General features: G+C 35.3%; 2 protein-coding genes across 2 annotated transcripts; one reads left to right on the top strand and one right to left on the bottom strand.

The window, feature by feature from the left end:
- Positions 1 to 30: 30 nt before the first annotated feature.
- Positions 31 to 8,711, top strand: LOC113521227 (serine palmitoyltransferase 1). Its single transcript, XM_026906696.3, has 6 exons — positions 31 to 395; positions 513 to 967; positions 2,159 to 2,426; positions 3,862 to 4,021; positions 5,018 to 5,141; positions 5,648 to 8,711. The coding sequence occupies exons 1-6, from the start codon at positions 369 to 371 to the stop codon at positions 5,961 to 5,963; spliced, it is 1,350 nt and encodes a 449-aa protein (XP_026762497.1). The 5' UTR covers positions 31 to 368; the 3' UTR covers positions 5,964 to 8,711.
- Positions 8,712 to 9,900: 1,189 nt separating this feature from the next.
- LOC113521482 (tektin-B1-like) lies at positions 9,901 to 16,667 on the bottom strand. The gene is made up of 7 exons (XM_026907009.3): positions 16,428 to 16,667; positions 15,633 to 15,849; positions 13,840 to 14,054; positions 13,103 to 13,325; positions 12,749 to 12,886; positions 11,946 to 12,031; positions 9,901 to 10,679 (listed from the first exon to the last, which is right to left on the bottom strand). The coding sequence occupies exons 1-7, from the start codon at positions 16,634 to 16,636 to the stop codon at positions 10,490 to 10,492; spliced, it is 1,278 nt and encodes a 425-aa protein (XP_026762810.2). The 5' UTR covers positions 16,637 to 16,667; the 3' UTR covers positions 9,901 to 10,489.
- Between the last annotated feature and the right edge of the window lie 107 nt (positions 16,668 to 16,774).

Genomic DNA, 16,774 nt, shown 5'->3' with positions numbered 1-16,774 from the left:
ATTAATTCACTTTCATAGCTAAAATCAGAATAAAATAACTAAGTAAGGAAAGAAAATTCTAAAGTATCACAATTGTAACTGTGCATAATTTGCAAATTTTAGTACCCAATGATTCCTAAATTGTATCCATGAAATGTCAAAAAATTGACACAAATGACGTAAAACTCAAGACTCGACTGTCTGACTGACGCACTTCTATCACTTTACGCCTGATATGTAATTATATTACCTATTTCCAATTCAATGAAATTTTGAAGTATCAAATACAATACTAAATCAGAAACACTTCTATTCTAAAAAATATATTATTAAAAACAGTACTTTTTATACTTAATCATTAATTTTCTTTAACAGCTTTATAAAGTAAAATGATTTTAATGGACATGTACGAAGCGGTAAGTTACTAAAGTATCATAAGTAACAGTCATAATTAGTTTTTTTATTAATTTTTTAAGATTTTTTTTGTGCAGTAAAAATGAAATTATGTATTTTTGAATGCACATCTATTGTAGGCCAGCTGGTGGACGTTATTAATTGCACTCCAAGTGGTGCTTGGTTCGATGTACTTTTTATGGTCGAAGAAAAAATCGAAATCCTACGATCCTCTATGCAACGGAAGACCTGTGGAATGGAGTCCACAACCATTAATAGAGCAAGATATTTCTCTGGAGAACCCACCGTTGATGGGAAAAATTGACGATAAAGTATTGAATGTTGGTGCTACTAGTTTCCTTTGCTTTCATAAAGAAGAATCTATAATAGAAAGTTCATTGAAGGCCTTGGATAAATACGGCGTAGGTTCTTGTGGGCCGAGAGGATTTTACGGTACAATTGATGTCCATTTAGAATTAGAGGAGCGCTTGGCCAAGTTTTTAGAGGTGGAGGAAACAGCAGTGTATTCCTATGGGTTTTCAACCATATCAAGTGCAATACCCTCTTATGCCAAGCGTGGAGATATTATATTTGCGTAAGTAAATTTTGATTCTACTTGTTATTGTATTAAGCAAATGTGAATAGGATATTTTTTTTTAGTGAATGATAATGGGATAGTAACCCCGCCTGCTCTAACGGTATATGCTGGCGAGGTACCAGCGAGGCATGATAGGTGAGAATGAAGAGGCAGGTTAGTTAGCCCTCCTTGATGGATACACCTGGCATTCAGCACAATGCTTTTCAGGGGGGACCATAGGCAGGTCGACCTGACAAGGTATAGTGCTAGCAGTGAGACTCAGTCAGAGTGAGTCCTCATTACTAATAATCCCTTCCCCCCTAAGTGAATAGGCTATTTGTGAGCCTACAAGCTCCGTCTTAGACCACATTATCACATTCCATCAATTGCCCCTTCAATAATAAAAAAAATTTAAAAAAGTATTATTCTCTGTGATAGGAAATAGAGTTGATAGATTTTTTTTATACTCTCATCTTAAAATGATGGTGTTATCTGTGTCTGAATATTATTAAATTATTTTTCTTTAGTACACAATAGATTTTTGTACAGGTTGCATTATCATTTACATATATATTATTTTATATGTGTGTACAGTACATTATAATTGGCATGTGTGAAACTGAGGCATATTGTTAGTATTATTATGTTTTCAACTATCTTTTTGCTTGCTACTATTTTTTGATGGTTCCTATAGATAGACAAAATTTATTGTTTTGACTTCTATCACTCTTATTAAGGCCCCATCATCAATTTTCCCCTAAATACCTTCAATGAACAAACATTGTCAAGTTACAATTTTATTATAGTAGTAAAATAAAGTACCCATAATTTCTCTCTATCAATGATTGGGATGGATCTTTTGCCAACGCATGGGGGGTATCATGGGTGAAACAGTATGTTATGTTCATGGTACTGCTCATGTCTATAGGCGACAGTTACCACTTTCCATTAGCTGGGCCGTCAGCTTGTTTGCTATTCTAAGTTGATTAAAAAAAAATCCTAAATGGTTACGTACAATGCAATTTCAAAGGAAATGTAGGAAGGCAACATGTACATAACACACCTAGTGTTGCAGGCATCAATAGAGTACAGTACTTTTTACCATCAGATAGGCTGTATGCTTGTTTGCTTTTTCAAACTCAAATCAAATATATTTCATTATTTTTTATTAATAAGTTTTTTTTTTTTAACTAAAAATTATTGTTTTAGTGATGAAAGTGTTTGGTTTGCAATCCAAAAAGGAATTGATGCTGCCCGCAGCACGGTACAATATTTCAATCATAATGATATGGACCATCTTGAAGAACTGTTATCAGAGGCTCTCAAGAAAAAAGAACTGAACCCTCGGAGGCGAGCGTTTGTCATTGCCGAAGCTATATATATGAATACAGGGGAAATGTGTCCCCTGAAGAGACTGGTGGAATTAGCACGGAGGTATAAGTTGAGGATTATGCTGGATGAAAGTTTATCCATTGGTGTAAGTTACAAAATAGTATCTAATGTTTACCCATTGTCATAGCTTATAAGGCACATTACTCTTTCCCACTTTATTATACCTATCATAATTTTCTAGCTAGATTTTAGAATTTTGTTGCTGAAGTCGTATTTTCCTTTTTTTTGTACAATTTAGAATGGCAAACAAGCTGACAGCCCACCTGATGGAAAGTGGTAACCGTCGCCTATAGACATGAGTAGTACCATAGACATAATAGAGTATACCGTTTCCCCATGCGTTGCCATTCCTGAGCACTCAGATGTTATTCCTCTGTACCCAGTAAATTCACGCCATATCCCACCCTTCAAACCAAAACACGGCCATGCAAACACAACTGCTTCACGGTAGAAACATGAATGGGACAGAGGTACCCAAGCAATCGACTTTTGTACAAAGTGTCCCTCTGGTAATGCAAGAAAGAAAATCAAACCATAATGAGGTTTAGATATTGCATAGTCTTTCTTATTATCTTTAATTAACACTTGTTATAGTTTACGGGTGGCCTAATTTGCATCACAAATATTTGCTAACAATTAGAGCCAGTGGTTGCCACATTTAGCTGTTTGTATTTTTGTTTATTACATACATTACTTTGAACCTGTTTAACATGGTTTTGTTAAATTCCAAGTCCATGGTTGAAATATTGATAATTTGTGTAGATTCAATGCTTTTTTGGTATTTTAATGTCAGCTACTTTGATTTCTTGTAAAGTATGTTTATATCTTAGGTTTATTATTATTATTACCGTATTAATACCCGCAATTTGTTAATCTTTGTCGGGTTCCCACGATACAGGTTCACCTAGTGTGGGGCCCTTTGTATCTTGTGTTTGTAACTTTGTGTTTTTTGTCTAATAAATTATAAATAAAAAATAATAAATATTATTTCAGCCACTAATTGTCCACTGCTAGACATAAGCCTTCCCCTTAAGGAGAGTTTTGCCGGTAGTTGCTACGCTTGGCAGTCGGGTTGGCAACCGCAGTTAGGCTTTTAAAGATGTTTTAAGAGGGATGCTGCTGTCCATCCTTCGCCCTCCCTTAGTCATCTCTTACACCATTCACGGGAAAGGAAGGTGTGACCCATTCTAGGCGGGAACAAACGGCATAGAATGGTGATTGGTGTTTTAACCAATTGCTTGTTTGCCATTCTAAGTTAAATAAAAAAAAGGTTTTTTTTTATCCCCGTCAGTATATATATCATCAGCGTCATCATCATCATCCCCATCAGCGTACAACAGAACTATTAATTCACTCTGTAATTTATTTCTATTAAGCACTAGCTTTTAACTGCAACTTTGCATGTCTAGAATATATATATATATATATATATATATATATATATATATATATATATATATATATATATATATATATAAATTGAAGAGTGAATTAATAGTTCTGTTTGTAATTTATTTCAGGTATTAGGTAAACATGGTAGAGGCATAACGGAGCATCTCAACATACCGAGAGATGAGATAGATCTAATTATGGGCTCGTTGGAGCATTCGTTTGCGACGATTGGTGGTTTCTGTGCTGGCACACACTTCATTGTTGAACACCAGAGACTTTCCGGCTTGGGTATGTTTTTTTTTATTTTTTTTTACACACATTAAAATATTTATGCAGGGTGGACCTAATACTTGACAGCAGGGGGAAAGAGATTATTAGCGATGGGGTCTAACAGCCCCAATGCTAGCAATGTTACTAATCAGGGCGACCTCCATGTGGTTCCCCCTGAAAACCGTCGTGGCTACTTTCGTGGAATACTTCACGATGGGCTAACTGACCTGCTTTCATCTATCATCTATCACTGGTGCCTCGCTAGCATATACCTTTAACGCAGGCGGGGTTACCATTCCATTTCCACCCATCAAAAAAAAAACTAATAAATTTCATCACCATTTAAGTTACAAGCTTTATACCGCGATTTCGATCGCGTGAACGAGTGCATACAGTACCCTATGCGCTAAATTAGGAGAGCGCTTGTCCACGTATCAAAATTCATTTAAATCCATTCCGTAGTTTTTGCTTGAAAGAGTGACAAACATTCATCCGTCTAAACAGTTTCACAAACTTTTGAATTTATAATAGTAGTAGAATCCGGCATAAAATGGACCACCCCTTTATTTCCCATGGGTGTCGTAAGAGGTGACTATGGGAATTTAAAGGTCGAAGACTGGAGAGAAGCGTCTCTCTTAAAACATCACCAAAGCCTAACTGTGGTTGCCAACCTGTCTGCCAAGCGTGGCAAAACACCCCAATATGATAATGGAATGTTAATCCGTAACGATGTTGGAATGGTAACCCCGCCTGCACTATCGGTATACGCTGGCAGTGCACCAGTGAGTGGTGATAGGTGAGGATGAAACCAGGTGAAACCAAGCTTATTGTGAACGATTTAAAAAGAATTAGTCACGATCGTTTCCCCCTGGAAACTAACCAATAATAATAACCGCGTGGAAGTCGACCTGATTACTAACAATCTTTCCCACACACCAATAGGGGGAAGCCTATGTTCAACAGTGTACAGTTTACGGCTGATACAATAAAATTATGTTTACACAATATGTTCAGGTTATTGCTTCAGTGCATCGCTGCCGCCCATGTTGACGCAGGCCGCCATCGCCGCGCTCGACGTGTTGGAGGAGAATCCGGCCATAGTTAACGAACTTGACGCCAGCTCTAGGAAACTGAACCAGTAAGTTGTTACATATGTTGTTTTAAAACTTTCATTAATTAACAATGTCTGTATATTGTATGTTTTTGGGCCCTCCTTTAAGTGTAGAAAGTATCTTATTTGTTTTACTAAAAATGTGATTCATTTATTTTTCTTGATACAACGCCATCTAGTGGCGGCTAATATAAGTGCAATTATCGTAAGTTGTATAAAGAAATTGGTATTGTATATAAGATTGTAATCTATAGAAAAACTAATTCAGTTGTGGCAAAACTAATTATTTTGATTTAAAAACTAACCTACTGCACCGATTTTGATAAAAATTCTATGAAACTATATACTGTCAGATAAATAAAGAATTTACCAAATTGGTTTAGAACTGATAGAATTATAAGGTGACAAACACAAAAAAAAAACTAAATTGTTAGCCTCCATTTTTTTAAAGTCAGAAAAAAATTTGTGTCACATCAAGAAAAGAAAAAAATTCAAACCAAAAAAAATCGTCTAAAAATTACATTATATTTCAGGGCTCTATCAAATTTGAAGCACTACAGAGTCAGAGGCGACGAGGTTTCCCCAATCAAGCACGTATATCTAAAAGGTGACCTGACAGATCGTTTGAAGCAATCCTACCTTCGATCAATCTGCAATTATTGCCTCGAAAAAGGAGTGGCTTTGACCCCTGCTGCTTACCTCAGAGACGTTGAAAGGAACTGCCCGGAACCTTCCATCAGGCTCGCCTCAAGTAGGAAGCTGAATGACGACAACATATCACTAATATGTACGTTATTAGACGAGGCATATGAGAAGGTAGGACCTAAACCTGACTTGAGACTACTGTAATAAGTACAAACATGTATTGTTCAAGTTTTTCATATATTTGTAATGTTATAAAAATTGATATCAGCTCGTAATATTTGATAGGCTTATTTATACGTTTGTAAGTACATATGTCACTATAAAAGCCTGTACATTAGTAAGACTTAAAATTTACAAACATGATTTGGTAAATGTAAGAAATTTTATATAAAAAAAAAAAGATGACTTTTGGGTTTTCACCAAACCTAAGCTTACCTTTATCAACATGGGCCAGCTGATCTACATCACCTATCATCCTTCAACGTGGAACTTTTTTATTTTCACCAATTAAAAATAACCTGTTTTTCTGACCATGAGTACAAAGTGCAAGTTCGAAATGTACTGTGATACTTGTTATTCACATCAGAGTCGTGGTTACTCTTAAAAAATAGACATAATATTTAGAAATGTTTAGTATAATGGTGCCCATAAAGTCAGTTAAGTAATAGGTCAGGAACTATCTGACCACTAGCATTTGGTTCGGTGAAAACCCGAAAATTATACTTTTTTTTTTTAATTCCTCACATTTACCAACTCGTGTTGGCAAATACTAAAATTTTACTATTAATGTTCGAATTTTTGCAGTAATGTAGTACCTAATCATATATAATACATGTTTTATAAATGAAAAACATATCAAGCATTATTATATTAAATTTTACATTAAAAAAAGCTTATAAGTAAATACCGTACCAGTGAAGCCTCGCCTCCAGTTATTTTTACTTGTTTTATTAGTTTTTTATCATTGTGAACACGCTTTTAAGATATATCCTCGAATTAAACATTTTAATAGCATATTACATCTAATGTTATTCTTAAAACTTGTTTATCTAATATAAGTGTATTTACTGTAGTTTAATTTTTTTTTTTAATATACTTTTTTGGAACTAATATTTTTAATCAAGTATTCAACGTTGCATTTATTTATTTATAATATTAAAATAAGTTGTATTAATCATTTTGCTTGTAATCTTTTCCCTACATTTGACACAAATTGTAAACATCTTTGCACGTATTTTTTTTATTGACTTTAATCCTTTAAAATAAAAAAAAGGCTAAAGAAATAATATTAACATATAATTTAAAGTTTATTTTTAACCAACTTTAAAAAGATAGGGGTTTTTAAATTCGATTGTATTTTTTTTATATTTATTACCCCATCAGTTATATACGCATTTGGAAAATTATTTTTTTATCCTGAAGCATGTACTTATAATTATTAATTATGATTAATCCCACAATTTAGTCAAAATTGGTACAGTAATTTAGTTTATAGATAAAAATAACTGATTTTGTCAGAATAGAACTCGGTTTTTTTTTTTATACAACTTAAAATAGCAAACAAGCTGACGACCCACCTGATGGAAAGTGCTAACCGTCGCCTATAGACATGAGCAGTACCATGCACATAACAGAGTCGGTTGTTTCTTTATGGGACACAATCTTTCATTATTTCTACGACAGTCGGTTCGAAACACTACATGGTTGCATTCAACATTGTTGTATAAAACATACTCTTGGCAGAATCAAAATGCCAGTATAAATATTAGTTCCTTAAGCTATATATATATATATATATATATATATATATATATATATATATATATATATATATATATATATATATATATATATATATATATATATATATATATATATATATATATATATATTTATAAATTAATATAAGACAGTACTCCATTTATTTATTATTATTTTTGTCATAAGTAATTATTATTAATTATATTAATATAAATGTAAAATATTTTTGTATGCTTTTGTCACATGATCACGATTGAACAACTTGACTTACTGTTTTTATTTATTTACTTCATTTTCTACACACAGATACGTTGGGAAAGATTCTGAGGCATTATTTCTCTAAACATCTCTGTTAAACTAATTTATTAATAATTTTGTGAAATTATTGTTTTATAAACCATTATAAGTTAAAATTATAATAGTTTTGACTCAAATCTGTTAGAACATTAATTCATATTGATTCGTACAATAAAGATTTCTCTATATTGTCAAATTGAAATTCTAAAGAAAGCTTTAGAGAAATGGTGCCTCAGAATCGAGCCCATTGGCCTATTTAAGATTATATCTAGGACCTGACACCTTAAAAAAAGTATATATGTGGTCTCAGACATAGTTTTGTTTGATTTATTGACACTGGAGGAGAGTGGGCATGCCCACCTCCTCATCTCCTCTAAATACACATATGCATAGACCACATGCTATTATGTCTTAAATAACTTATCGACGCGGGCAAAGCCGCGGACTATAATGTAGTGTGCTCATGTGGTATAGTTACATGTTCTCGTAAAAATCTGTTATTATTCAGACAAATAATTAATTAATTAAAATAATTACATTTCTGTTTTGCTTATTTTTAATGTGATCAATGAAGAATAAATAAATAAATAAATAAAAATTAATTATTTAATTACTTTATAACCTAATGCATTAATAAACAATTGGGGAAATTATTGCTTAATTAAATAATGTACGTGACTGTGCCTAGTACACACATATGTATGTTTTAATGCGAATATTTCTATAGTACAGTTAATTTTAATTATTAAAATTAATTAAAATTAAAAGTCATAATATTATTTAGTGTTTAATTAAGGTGCTAGTTGCAGGGAAGTGTTCATTTAATACATATTGTTACTATTACTATTGCAGTATTCTGTATTTTAATCAATAAATTCATATAATTTATGAGGATATGTTTTTTTTTTACACAAAATGTTTGTACTTAAAGCCTTAAAACTATATTGCGATATAGAGTCTATTAGTAACATATGAAAATTTTAATCTTACAATAAGCTAAAGATGAAAGATTTCTTTTTTATTTGTTATCTATAAACTTAAAATGTACCTAATCGGTTTTCAAAATTCTTTCACCTACAACAAGTTATATTATCAGAGGGTAACATGGGCAAGGATAAGCAAGTTGAAGTGGTAATAGGTTGGTCACATAGCTCGAAGAACTGACTCCCCACTAGATGGAGTGACGACCTCAAATGTATTGCAGGGAGTCAGTGGATGCAGGTGGCTCAGGACAGTTCCTTATGGCAGTCTGTGGGGGAGATCTATGTTCACCAGTGGACGGGTAATAGCTGAAATGATGATAATTATGGGCATGAGCTGTATTTTACTTATTTTGAAAAAAGAAACTAGCTGGTTGGTTTGTTTAGTAATAAAGTAGATGAAACAGCGCGTGGTATAGAGTTTAAGTGATACATAAGTTATTACTAACATTTATCACAAGGCACTATTTGTCCTTTCAACCGACTTCAAAAAAGGAAGATCTGTGTTGTTTCTATGTTTGTTACCTCGTAACTCCTTCAGTTATGAACCGATTTGGAAAATTCTTTTTTATCTGAAAAGATATACCTTCATATTGGTCCCATAGAAGATATTTTATCAAAATCACTTTAATAGTGTAGTTTTTAATTTATCATCAATTTTAACGTTTTTTTTTTTTAAAGTAATTAATTTGGCCACGATTGTCGAAGTCGGTTTTTTTGGAACACAATTTTAAATTGTTAATGCTTATGTAAACGAGGGACCACTGCGTACTGTTTGTCCGTCATATTAGAACATAGAATTGCTAGGGGACTGTGCCTCCGCGGACAAAAAGTCCCTTGTTTGCAGAATCCATTAGTACCTAATTACTAAATACAATGAACACTAAAAACTGGTGGTCATCTATAGAAGACAATCGTGGGAATAGACCCACTGTACTTACTATATGAGTATAATATATAAGTAAACCTTAACAATAATATTAATAATAATATTTGACCAGAGGGAGATTTTGTACAAAAATCGATTGCTTAGATACCTCTGTCCCATTACCCAGGCAAGAGGCAAGCAAGCAAGAGGTACCCAAGCAATCGACTTTTGTACAAAGTCTCCCTCTGGTAAGTTCTTGATTTAATTCTCTAATTCTTAAAGTAATTTTTTTTTACTAACTTTTGTAATAGGTAAATATTGTTAAGCTAATAGCTATGACATACAGAATGGCAGACAAAGGCGCAGCTTGAGGTTTTTTTCTAATACAGGGGGCAAAGTAGTACGCGGCTCACCTGATGATAAGTGATTACCGCCGCTCATGATCACCCACAACACCAGCGGCATTGCAGGTGTGCTGCCGGCCTTTTAAAAAGGAATATGCTCTTTTCTTGAAGGTTATAATGTCGTATCGGTTCGGAAATACTGCTGCTGGAAGTTGATTCCAAAGAATGGTTGTGCGTGGAAGAAAGTGCTTTGAAAAACGCACGGTGGAGGACTACCACTCATCTAGATGGTTGGGATGAAATTTTAGTTTATGGCGGGTTGTATGGTGGCGAAAATCTGCAACAGGTATCATTCCAATTCCTCAGAGAATTTCCCATGATAAATTCGGTAAATAATGCACAAAGGTGCAACATCTCTATGCAGTTTCAGTGGGTCAGGGATTGGTACGGAACCCTAAACATTTGAACGTGGTAGCAAGGTTACCAATCCGGTACCAACTCGTCGGCCATCTTGCAGTAACCGACGTTCCTCTGGAACTGCGTCTCGTCGGGCACGTGTATCGGCTTCCTTATCTCGATGAGCCGCCGGTCTGTCTCCAGAGCCTGGTTCTTGTACTGCAGGTCCTTTGTCACCCGCTGGTGATGGTTGTACATGCCGTGGTATGTTTTTCTGTTGGTATTTATGAATGTTACGATCCGTTTCTTTTATGAGTAACCCCACCTGCACCATCAGTACCCACTGATAGAGTTTTTTTATGGATATTTTTTTTTAATATACAACTTAGAATAGCAAAAAAGCTGACGGCCTACCTGATGGAAAGTGGTAACCGTCGCCTATAGACATGAGCAGTACCATGGACATAACAGAGTATACTGTTTCGCCCATGATACCCCCCATGCGTTGCCATTCCTGAGCACTCAGATGTTATTCCTCTGTACCCTGTAAATTCACGCCATATCTCACCCTTCAAACCGAAACACAGCCATGAAAACACAACTGCTTCACGGTTAAAACACGAATGGGACAGAGGTACCCAAGCAATTGACTTTTGTACAAAGTCTCCCTCTGGATATAATGGAATAGTAACCTCGCCTGCGATATCGGTATACACTGGCGAGGTATTAGTGAGGGATGATTGGTAAGAATGAAAAGGCAGGTCAGTTAGCCCATCGTGACAAATTTAAAGTTAAATTAGTCACGATAGTATCCAGGGGGGTTTCTCTCCACCTCAACGTGGTCTACCCTGGAAACCGTTGTGCTGAATTCCAGATGTATTCGTCACGACGGGTTACCATTTTATTTTTAGCCCATACAAAAATACAAATATATGAGGGCATAAGCATACACCTATATCGTCATAGTCGTAGAATACTGACGGATCTATATATGTAATATTTGTCAGATCCGTCAGTATTCTACGACTATGACGATATAGCATCCAGATTTGAATGATAAAAAAATAGAAAAAAAATCTTACTATGCATAATAATGAAATTATTTCAAGCAATACTATAGGTATTCCATTTTTTAATTTATAGAACCAATTTAGTCTGTTTCTAAATATATCCGGATTAGAATCGAATCTGATATCTGATCGTACTTTGCACGAAGTTCACCATTATAATTAAATTAGGTATACCCAGTTTTATGTTGGCATCTTATTTGAATATATTAACCCTTAAAAACTTGATTTTTCAAATAAAAAATTTATAAGTGTACCCTTTACTGTGTTTACTAATGGGGAAAAATAGTAAAAAAATCAAAACGATATTTTTATATATTTATTTTGAAAAAAAAAAAAACATTTGGTAACATGTAAACAGCCAAATATTAAAATAAAATCGATTGTAGGCGCCCAATGTGATTTATAACCCCGGTATCAAATTTGAAACTTCAGGTATTTAAGGCTTAATAATAATATTATTAGGTACTTACAGGGCGTCTTCCAATTTCTTCTCGAGCAAGTTGGTGCTCGTGTGGGCCCTTTCGAATTCTTCTATCAAACCACGCATCGGTTTGTCCTGATAAATTTAAATTATTAATATTTGCTTACTTATTAAATTGTTTAGACAATAAACAACATATGAATATATAAGCTTCGAATTTAGGACAATTCATTGTTGCATAGGCTTTTTATGGGTGGAAAGCACCTCAAAGTTGGAAAGGAGCAGAAATGGTAAACAAGCATACATCCCGTCTGATGATAAACGAACGCCTGCAACACTGTGTCACGTGCGCGTTGAAGACCCTGAAGAAACATTTTGGAAGAACCCCATACTGTTATTTCTACGGGAAACCTCAACAATGAGCTTATAATAATACACAACCTAGCATTCTCAAGGGGGGGAATTCTTAATCATCGTATTAGCCGTTCTCTGTCCACTGTTGGACATAGGCCTCCCCCCCATAGACTGCCAAAAGGATCTAATCCTGAGCCACCTGTATCCACTGACTCCCTTCAATGCACATGACGTCGTCCATTTAGTGGAGGGTCATCCTAAACGCTTTTTGCCTGTACGGAGCATCCACTCAAGAACTTTTCTTCCTCAGATCGTTAATATTGGAGATTAATTTTCTCATTGAGAGCAATATGTATATCCTATCAGGTCGATTTCAACACATTCTTGCTTGGAAACTATTGAAGCCTAACTGTATCCGGTCTTACCATCACCCCGCCAGCGTGTACCGTTGGCATAGACTGGGTTACATTCCATTTTATTCGTCAACAAACCCCTTACCTGTACTCTTTCAAGCACCGGTCTCCTGGTCCTCGTCTCTAGCCTGGTCTCCACCAGCTTGGTCGGGTTTATCTTGTCGGCTACAGCGGCCCGCAGTGCCTCGATCTCTCTCTCCACTTTTTGCAAATTGCTCTCCAGCTAGAACATTCACGCTAACTTATTATACTTTTGAATGCGTGTATAGTTTTTTGTAGCTTGGAAGAGATCGCTTTTAGCAATCTCCACGATCGTGCTGAATTCCAGGTGTATTCATCACGATAAGCTAATTGAGTTTTCATTCTCACTTATCATGTTTCACTGGTGCTCGGCCATCATATACCATTATCACACATTTTTCTTTTAATACCCACTTACCTTATATTTCTGCCATTCCATTTCGTTCCTGGCTCTTTGTATGTCAAACACCCTGCGCCTCATTATCATCTCCACGTGCTGGCTCTGCGCGTACATCTGGTTTTTGGCTTGCTCCCTCGCTTTAAACATTGTCTCCCGCAGTGCCTTCGATTCAGACATCAGCTGCTCAGCAATTTTTATGGTATTCTCTATGCAGTCGACATAGGTTTTCTCTGACATAGATCTATAAATGGATTTAGCAGTTCATTTCACCGTACTTTTACATGATACTACGTAAATATTTCTTTAATTTAAAAATATATTTTTTATGCAAGTTAGAATGGCCAACAATCTGACGGCCCACCTGACAGAAAATGTTAACCATCACTCACACATATGGACAGTAATGGTATACTGTCCATGGGGACATTACCGAATATTCTTTGACGCCTGTAGTTTCCCCTCATACTCGTACGTTGCCATTCCTCTGGACGGGTGCTATGCCTTCATATTTTGTAATTTTACTGCCATATCCTACTCTTTAAACCGAAACACAGCCATATTTATTTCACAGTAGAAAAACGAATGGAACAATTGCACATACAGAGAACTTTTGTTTGTCCAAAGTTTTCAGTATAATCCATAGCAATGACATTGAGTATAGATCTCTCCCATAAGTAAATTTCAAGTACCTACCTACTATTACATTGTAAAAAAATCGTCTTTGAGTAGTTTATCTACATATTTTACCAACTCACTCAGGCGGTATTCGGGAAGGGTCCAGTTTGTACGAAATATCCGAGCTCTCCCGATCTAGATCCTTCACGTGATACTCCAGCTCCAGTGCATCATCCTTATTCTGTATCTCCCGTTCGAGACGACAGAAAACGTTGGTGAGCTCTTTGATCTTCTCCCATCCCATGTGGCATATGTCGGTGAGCACTCGCTTGTGATTTTCAATTGTGTGCAGTTCCTGGTAAAAGATCAGCTTCAGGTTAGGTAGTTAATGTATCTGTCATGACTACTATTTATCTAATTCTGTAAGTAGATAGGGAAAGGCAATGAGGATCAATAGTTTTGCTGTTAATAAGGTACTCAGTTATGCAACCTCCCCGCGGTCTCATTCGGTAACTAGCATCTTAATCTTCGGGTACAAAACGTGGACGCAAATCAAGATTCTAGAAACACCACTCGCTCCATTCCACACCACTTATAGTTCTCATAAAAAGTGATAAAGGAACAATTCTGTGGGGAGAATTCCACTTCTTAATTCCTTCTTTCCTCACGTTGATTTTACACCCCGATAGACTAATTGAATTAAGGAAGTATAATTCTTTAATTCAATTAGTCCGTCAATTAATTGTGTCATTTCAGTTATAATGCTTATGCTAAAGCAAGCATCCCGCTCTCTTGCATTAAAATTGCTCAATTGTTTTAAGCCGATGTCTGCAATTGGACGTGTTTGCCTCCAACTTGCTGGAGTTTCGTCGGATGACCACAATGTGTTTGTATTCAAATAGATGATATTATTGTTATGTAATTTAAATATAACTAATATTATACCATTTTTTTTATATAACTTAGAATGGCAAACAAGTTGACGGCCCACCTGATGGAAAGTGGTAACCGTCGCCTATAGACATGAGCAGTACCATGGACATAACAGAGTATACTGTTTCGCCCATGATACCCCCCATGCGTTGCCATTCCTGAGGACTCAGGTGTTATTCCTCTGTACCCAGTAATTTAATTATACATATGTTTTACTGTACTGATACTTTCCTGAGTGAGCGTTTTGAGAAACTAAAGCTCACTCAGGTAATGAAATAAATAAATAATAAAATTAGATTTTTTTTTTATACAACTTAGAATGGCAAACAAGCTGACGGCCCACCTGATAGAAAATGATAACCGTCGCCTGAGACATGAGCAGTGTCATGGACATAACAGAGTATACTGTTTCGCCCATGATACCCCCCATGCGTTGCCATCCCTGAGGACTCAGATGTTATTCCTCTGATATTAGAAATACTCTTACTTCCAAGAAGATCTTTTGTGATGACATATATTTTGCGCACAATTTTGCAGTACATTTTTCTACAACTAAATCTATTACTGCCCTATGGTCTTGGCTAAAGTGGGCTATCCCTTTCGTTCCTATGGGTGTCGTAAGAGACGAATAAAGGAACTTAATAGCCGATGAATCGATAGTAGCATACCTTTTAAAATCTCATCAAAGCCTAATTGCAGTTGCCAATCTGCCTGCCAAGCGTGGCAACTAGTAATAAATCCTGGCCTTATAGAAGAGGCCTATGTTCAGCAGTCAACAATTAATAGCTAATTAGATATGGTAGTCTTTTTTTTTTTTTTTTACAACACAGGGGGCAAACGAGCAACTGCGGCTCACCTGATGGTAAGTGACTACCGCCGCCCATATATATGGTATATATATATATATATATATATATATATATATATATATATATATATATATGGTAGTCTTTTACCATTTTACAAATTATCCAATATAAGCTCGACTAAATATACTTACCTTATTAAGTTCTTCGCCTAGTTGGTCTCTAGTGAGTTCAGGGGGCACCCTCTGATCTCTGTTAGAGAGACACTGCGAAGATACCATCAGTGGTACTTGCAGCGACTCCAAATGCAGCTCTGTGGCGTTTTTTTCTTCTTTTAAAGCCCTGATCTCATCCCTTACGTTTTCCCTTGTGAACCTTTGCTTCTCTCTCCATGATTGTACTTCAAATATTCTGTACAATAATTTTTATATGTAATAAGATATATATATTTTTTTTACAACACAGGGGGCAAACGTGCATGCGGCTCACCTGATGGTAAGTGACTACCGCCGCCCATGATCACCCACAACACTAACGGTATTGCAGGTGTGCTGCCGGCCTTTTAAAAAGGAATATGCTCTTTTCTTGAAGGTTATTTTGTCGTATCGATTCGGAAATACTGCTGCTGGAAGTTAATTCCAAAGAATGGTTGTGAGTGGAAAAAAGTTATGCTCGCGACTGTACTCGAATCTTATTGAATCCACTTGTTTAACCATGATAGCTTTACATTCACATTTAAAATATTAAATATGAATGTAAAGCTAATACAATCAAACAAGTTAACAAACAAACAAATCATATTTTGATCTTACTCTGTTACTACATACATCACAAACATTATCCTCCTTTATTTTATTTTACTTAGAATGGCAAACAAGCTGACAGATCAACTTATAAATTCTTACTTTCAATAGAAAGTTAGAGTTTTCGCCTCTATACATGAACGTATGTATGGAGTATGGAGGAATGTTGGCTTTTAAAATACTTACCTGTCTCTTAACAATTCATTGTTAACATAATTGTCCCATCGCGTGGTAACCGATGTTTCATTCCTCAGTTGATTCGCTTTCTGTCGTAATTCATACGACTCGAATCGGCGAACCCTCGCTTCCTCTTGTAATCTCTGTATATTCCTTGTCCAATCTAAAACACTTAAACGAGGATGAGTTTTCTCAAAAACAGGTATTGAGGCGTCCATGTTAGAAAACTTTAATACAATATACTATTATTTCAGCAGTCTTTCTGTTAAGTAGTAGTTTGATCAATATTTTCGTCCAATTATATATAAGTACCGTACTTATATAAACATAGGTAATTTTTAGAATGCTTGATGAAA

This window comes from Galleria mellonella, unplaced genomic scaffold (assembly GCF_026898425.1).
Source record: "Galleria mellonella isolate WM207_F2 unplaced genomic scaffold, CSIRO_AGI_GalMel_v1 utg99, whole genome shotgun sequence".
Taxonomy (NCBI): Eukaryota; Metazoa; Arthropoda; class Insecta; order Lepidoptera; family Pyralidae; genus Galleria; species Galleria mellonella.
Note: the sequence above shows the minus strand (reverse complement) of the source record. Positions and strands in the feature narration are given on the sequence as shown.

Bases quoted from the DNA above. Each gene is read 5' to 3' on its own strand.
- LOC113521482 (XM_026907009.3), bottom strand. From the start codon at position 16,636: ATGGACGCCTCAATACCTGTTTTTGAGAAAACTCATCCTCGTTTAAGT. The intron at 13,326-13,839 runs GTGAGTTGGTAA...ATCCATTTATAG, and splicing joins CCTTCCCGAATACCGCCTGA to ATCTATGTCAGAGAAAACCT. The intron at 12,032-12,748 runs GTAAGGGGTTTG...TAAATTTATCAG, and splicing joins CGGTGCTTGAAAGAGTACAG to GACAAACCGATGCGTGGTTT.
- LOC113521227 (XM_026906696.3), top strand. From the start codon at position 369: ATGATTTTAATGGACATGTACGAAGCG. The intron at 2,427-3,861 runs GTAAGTTACAAA...AATTTATTTCAG, and splicing joins ATGAAAGTTTATCCATTGGT to GTATTAGGTAAACATGGTAG. The intron at 4,022-5,017 runs GTATGTTTTTTT...CAATATGTTCAG, and splicing joins CCAGAGACTTTCCGGCTTGG to GTTATTGCTTCAGTGCATCG.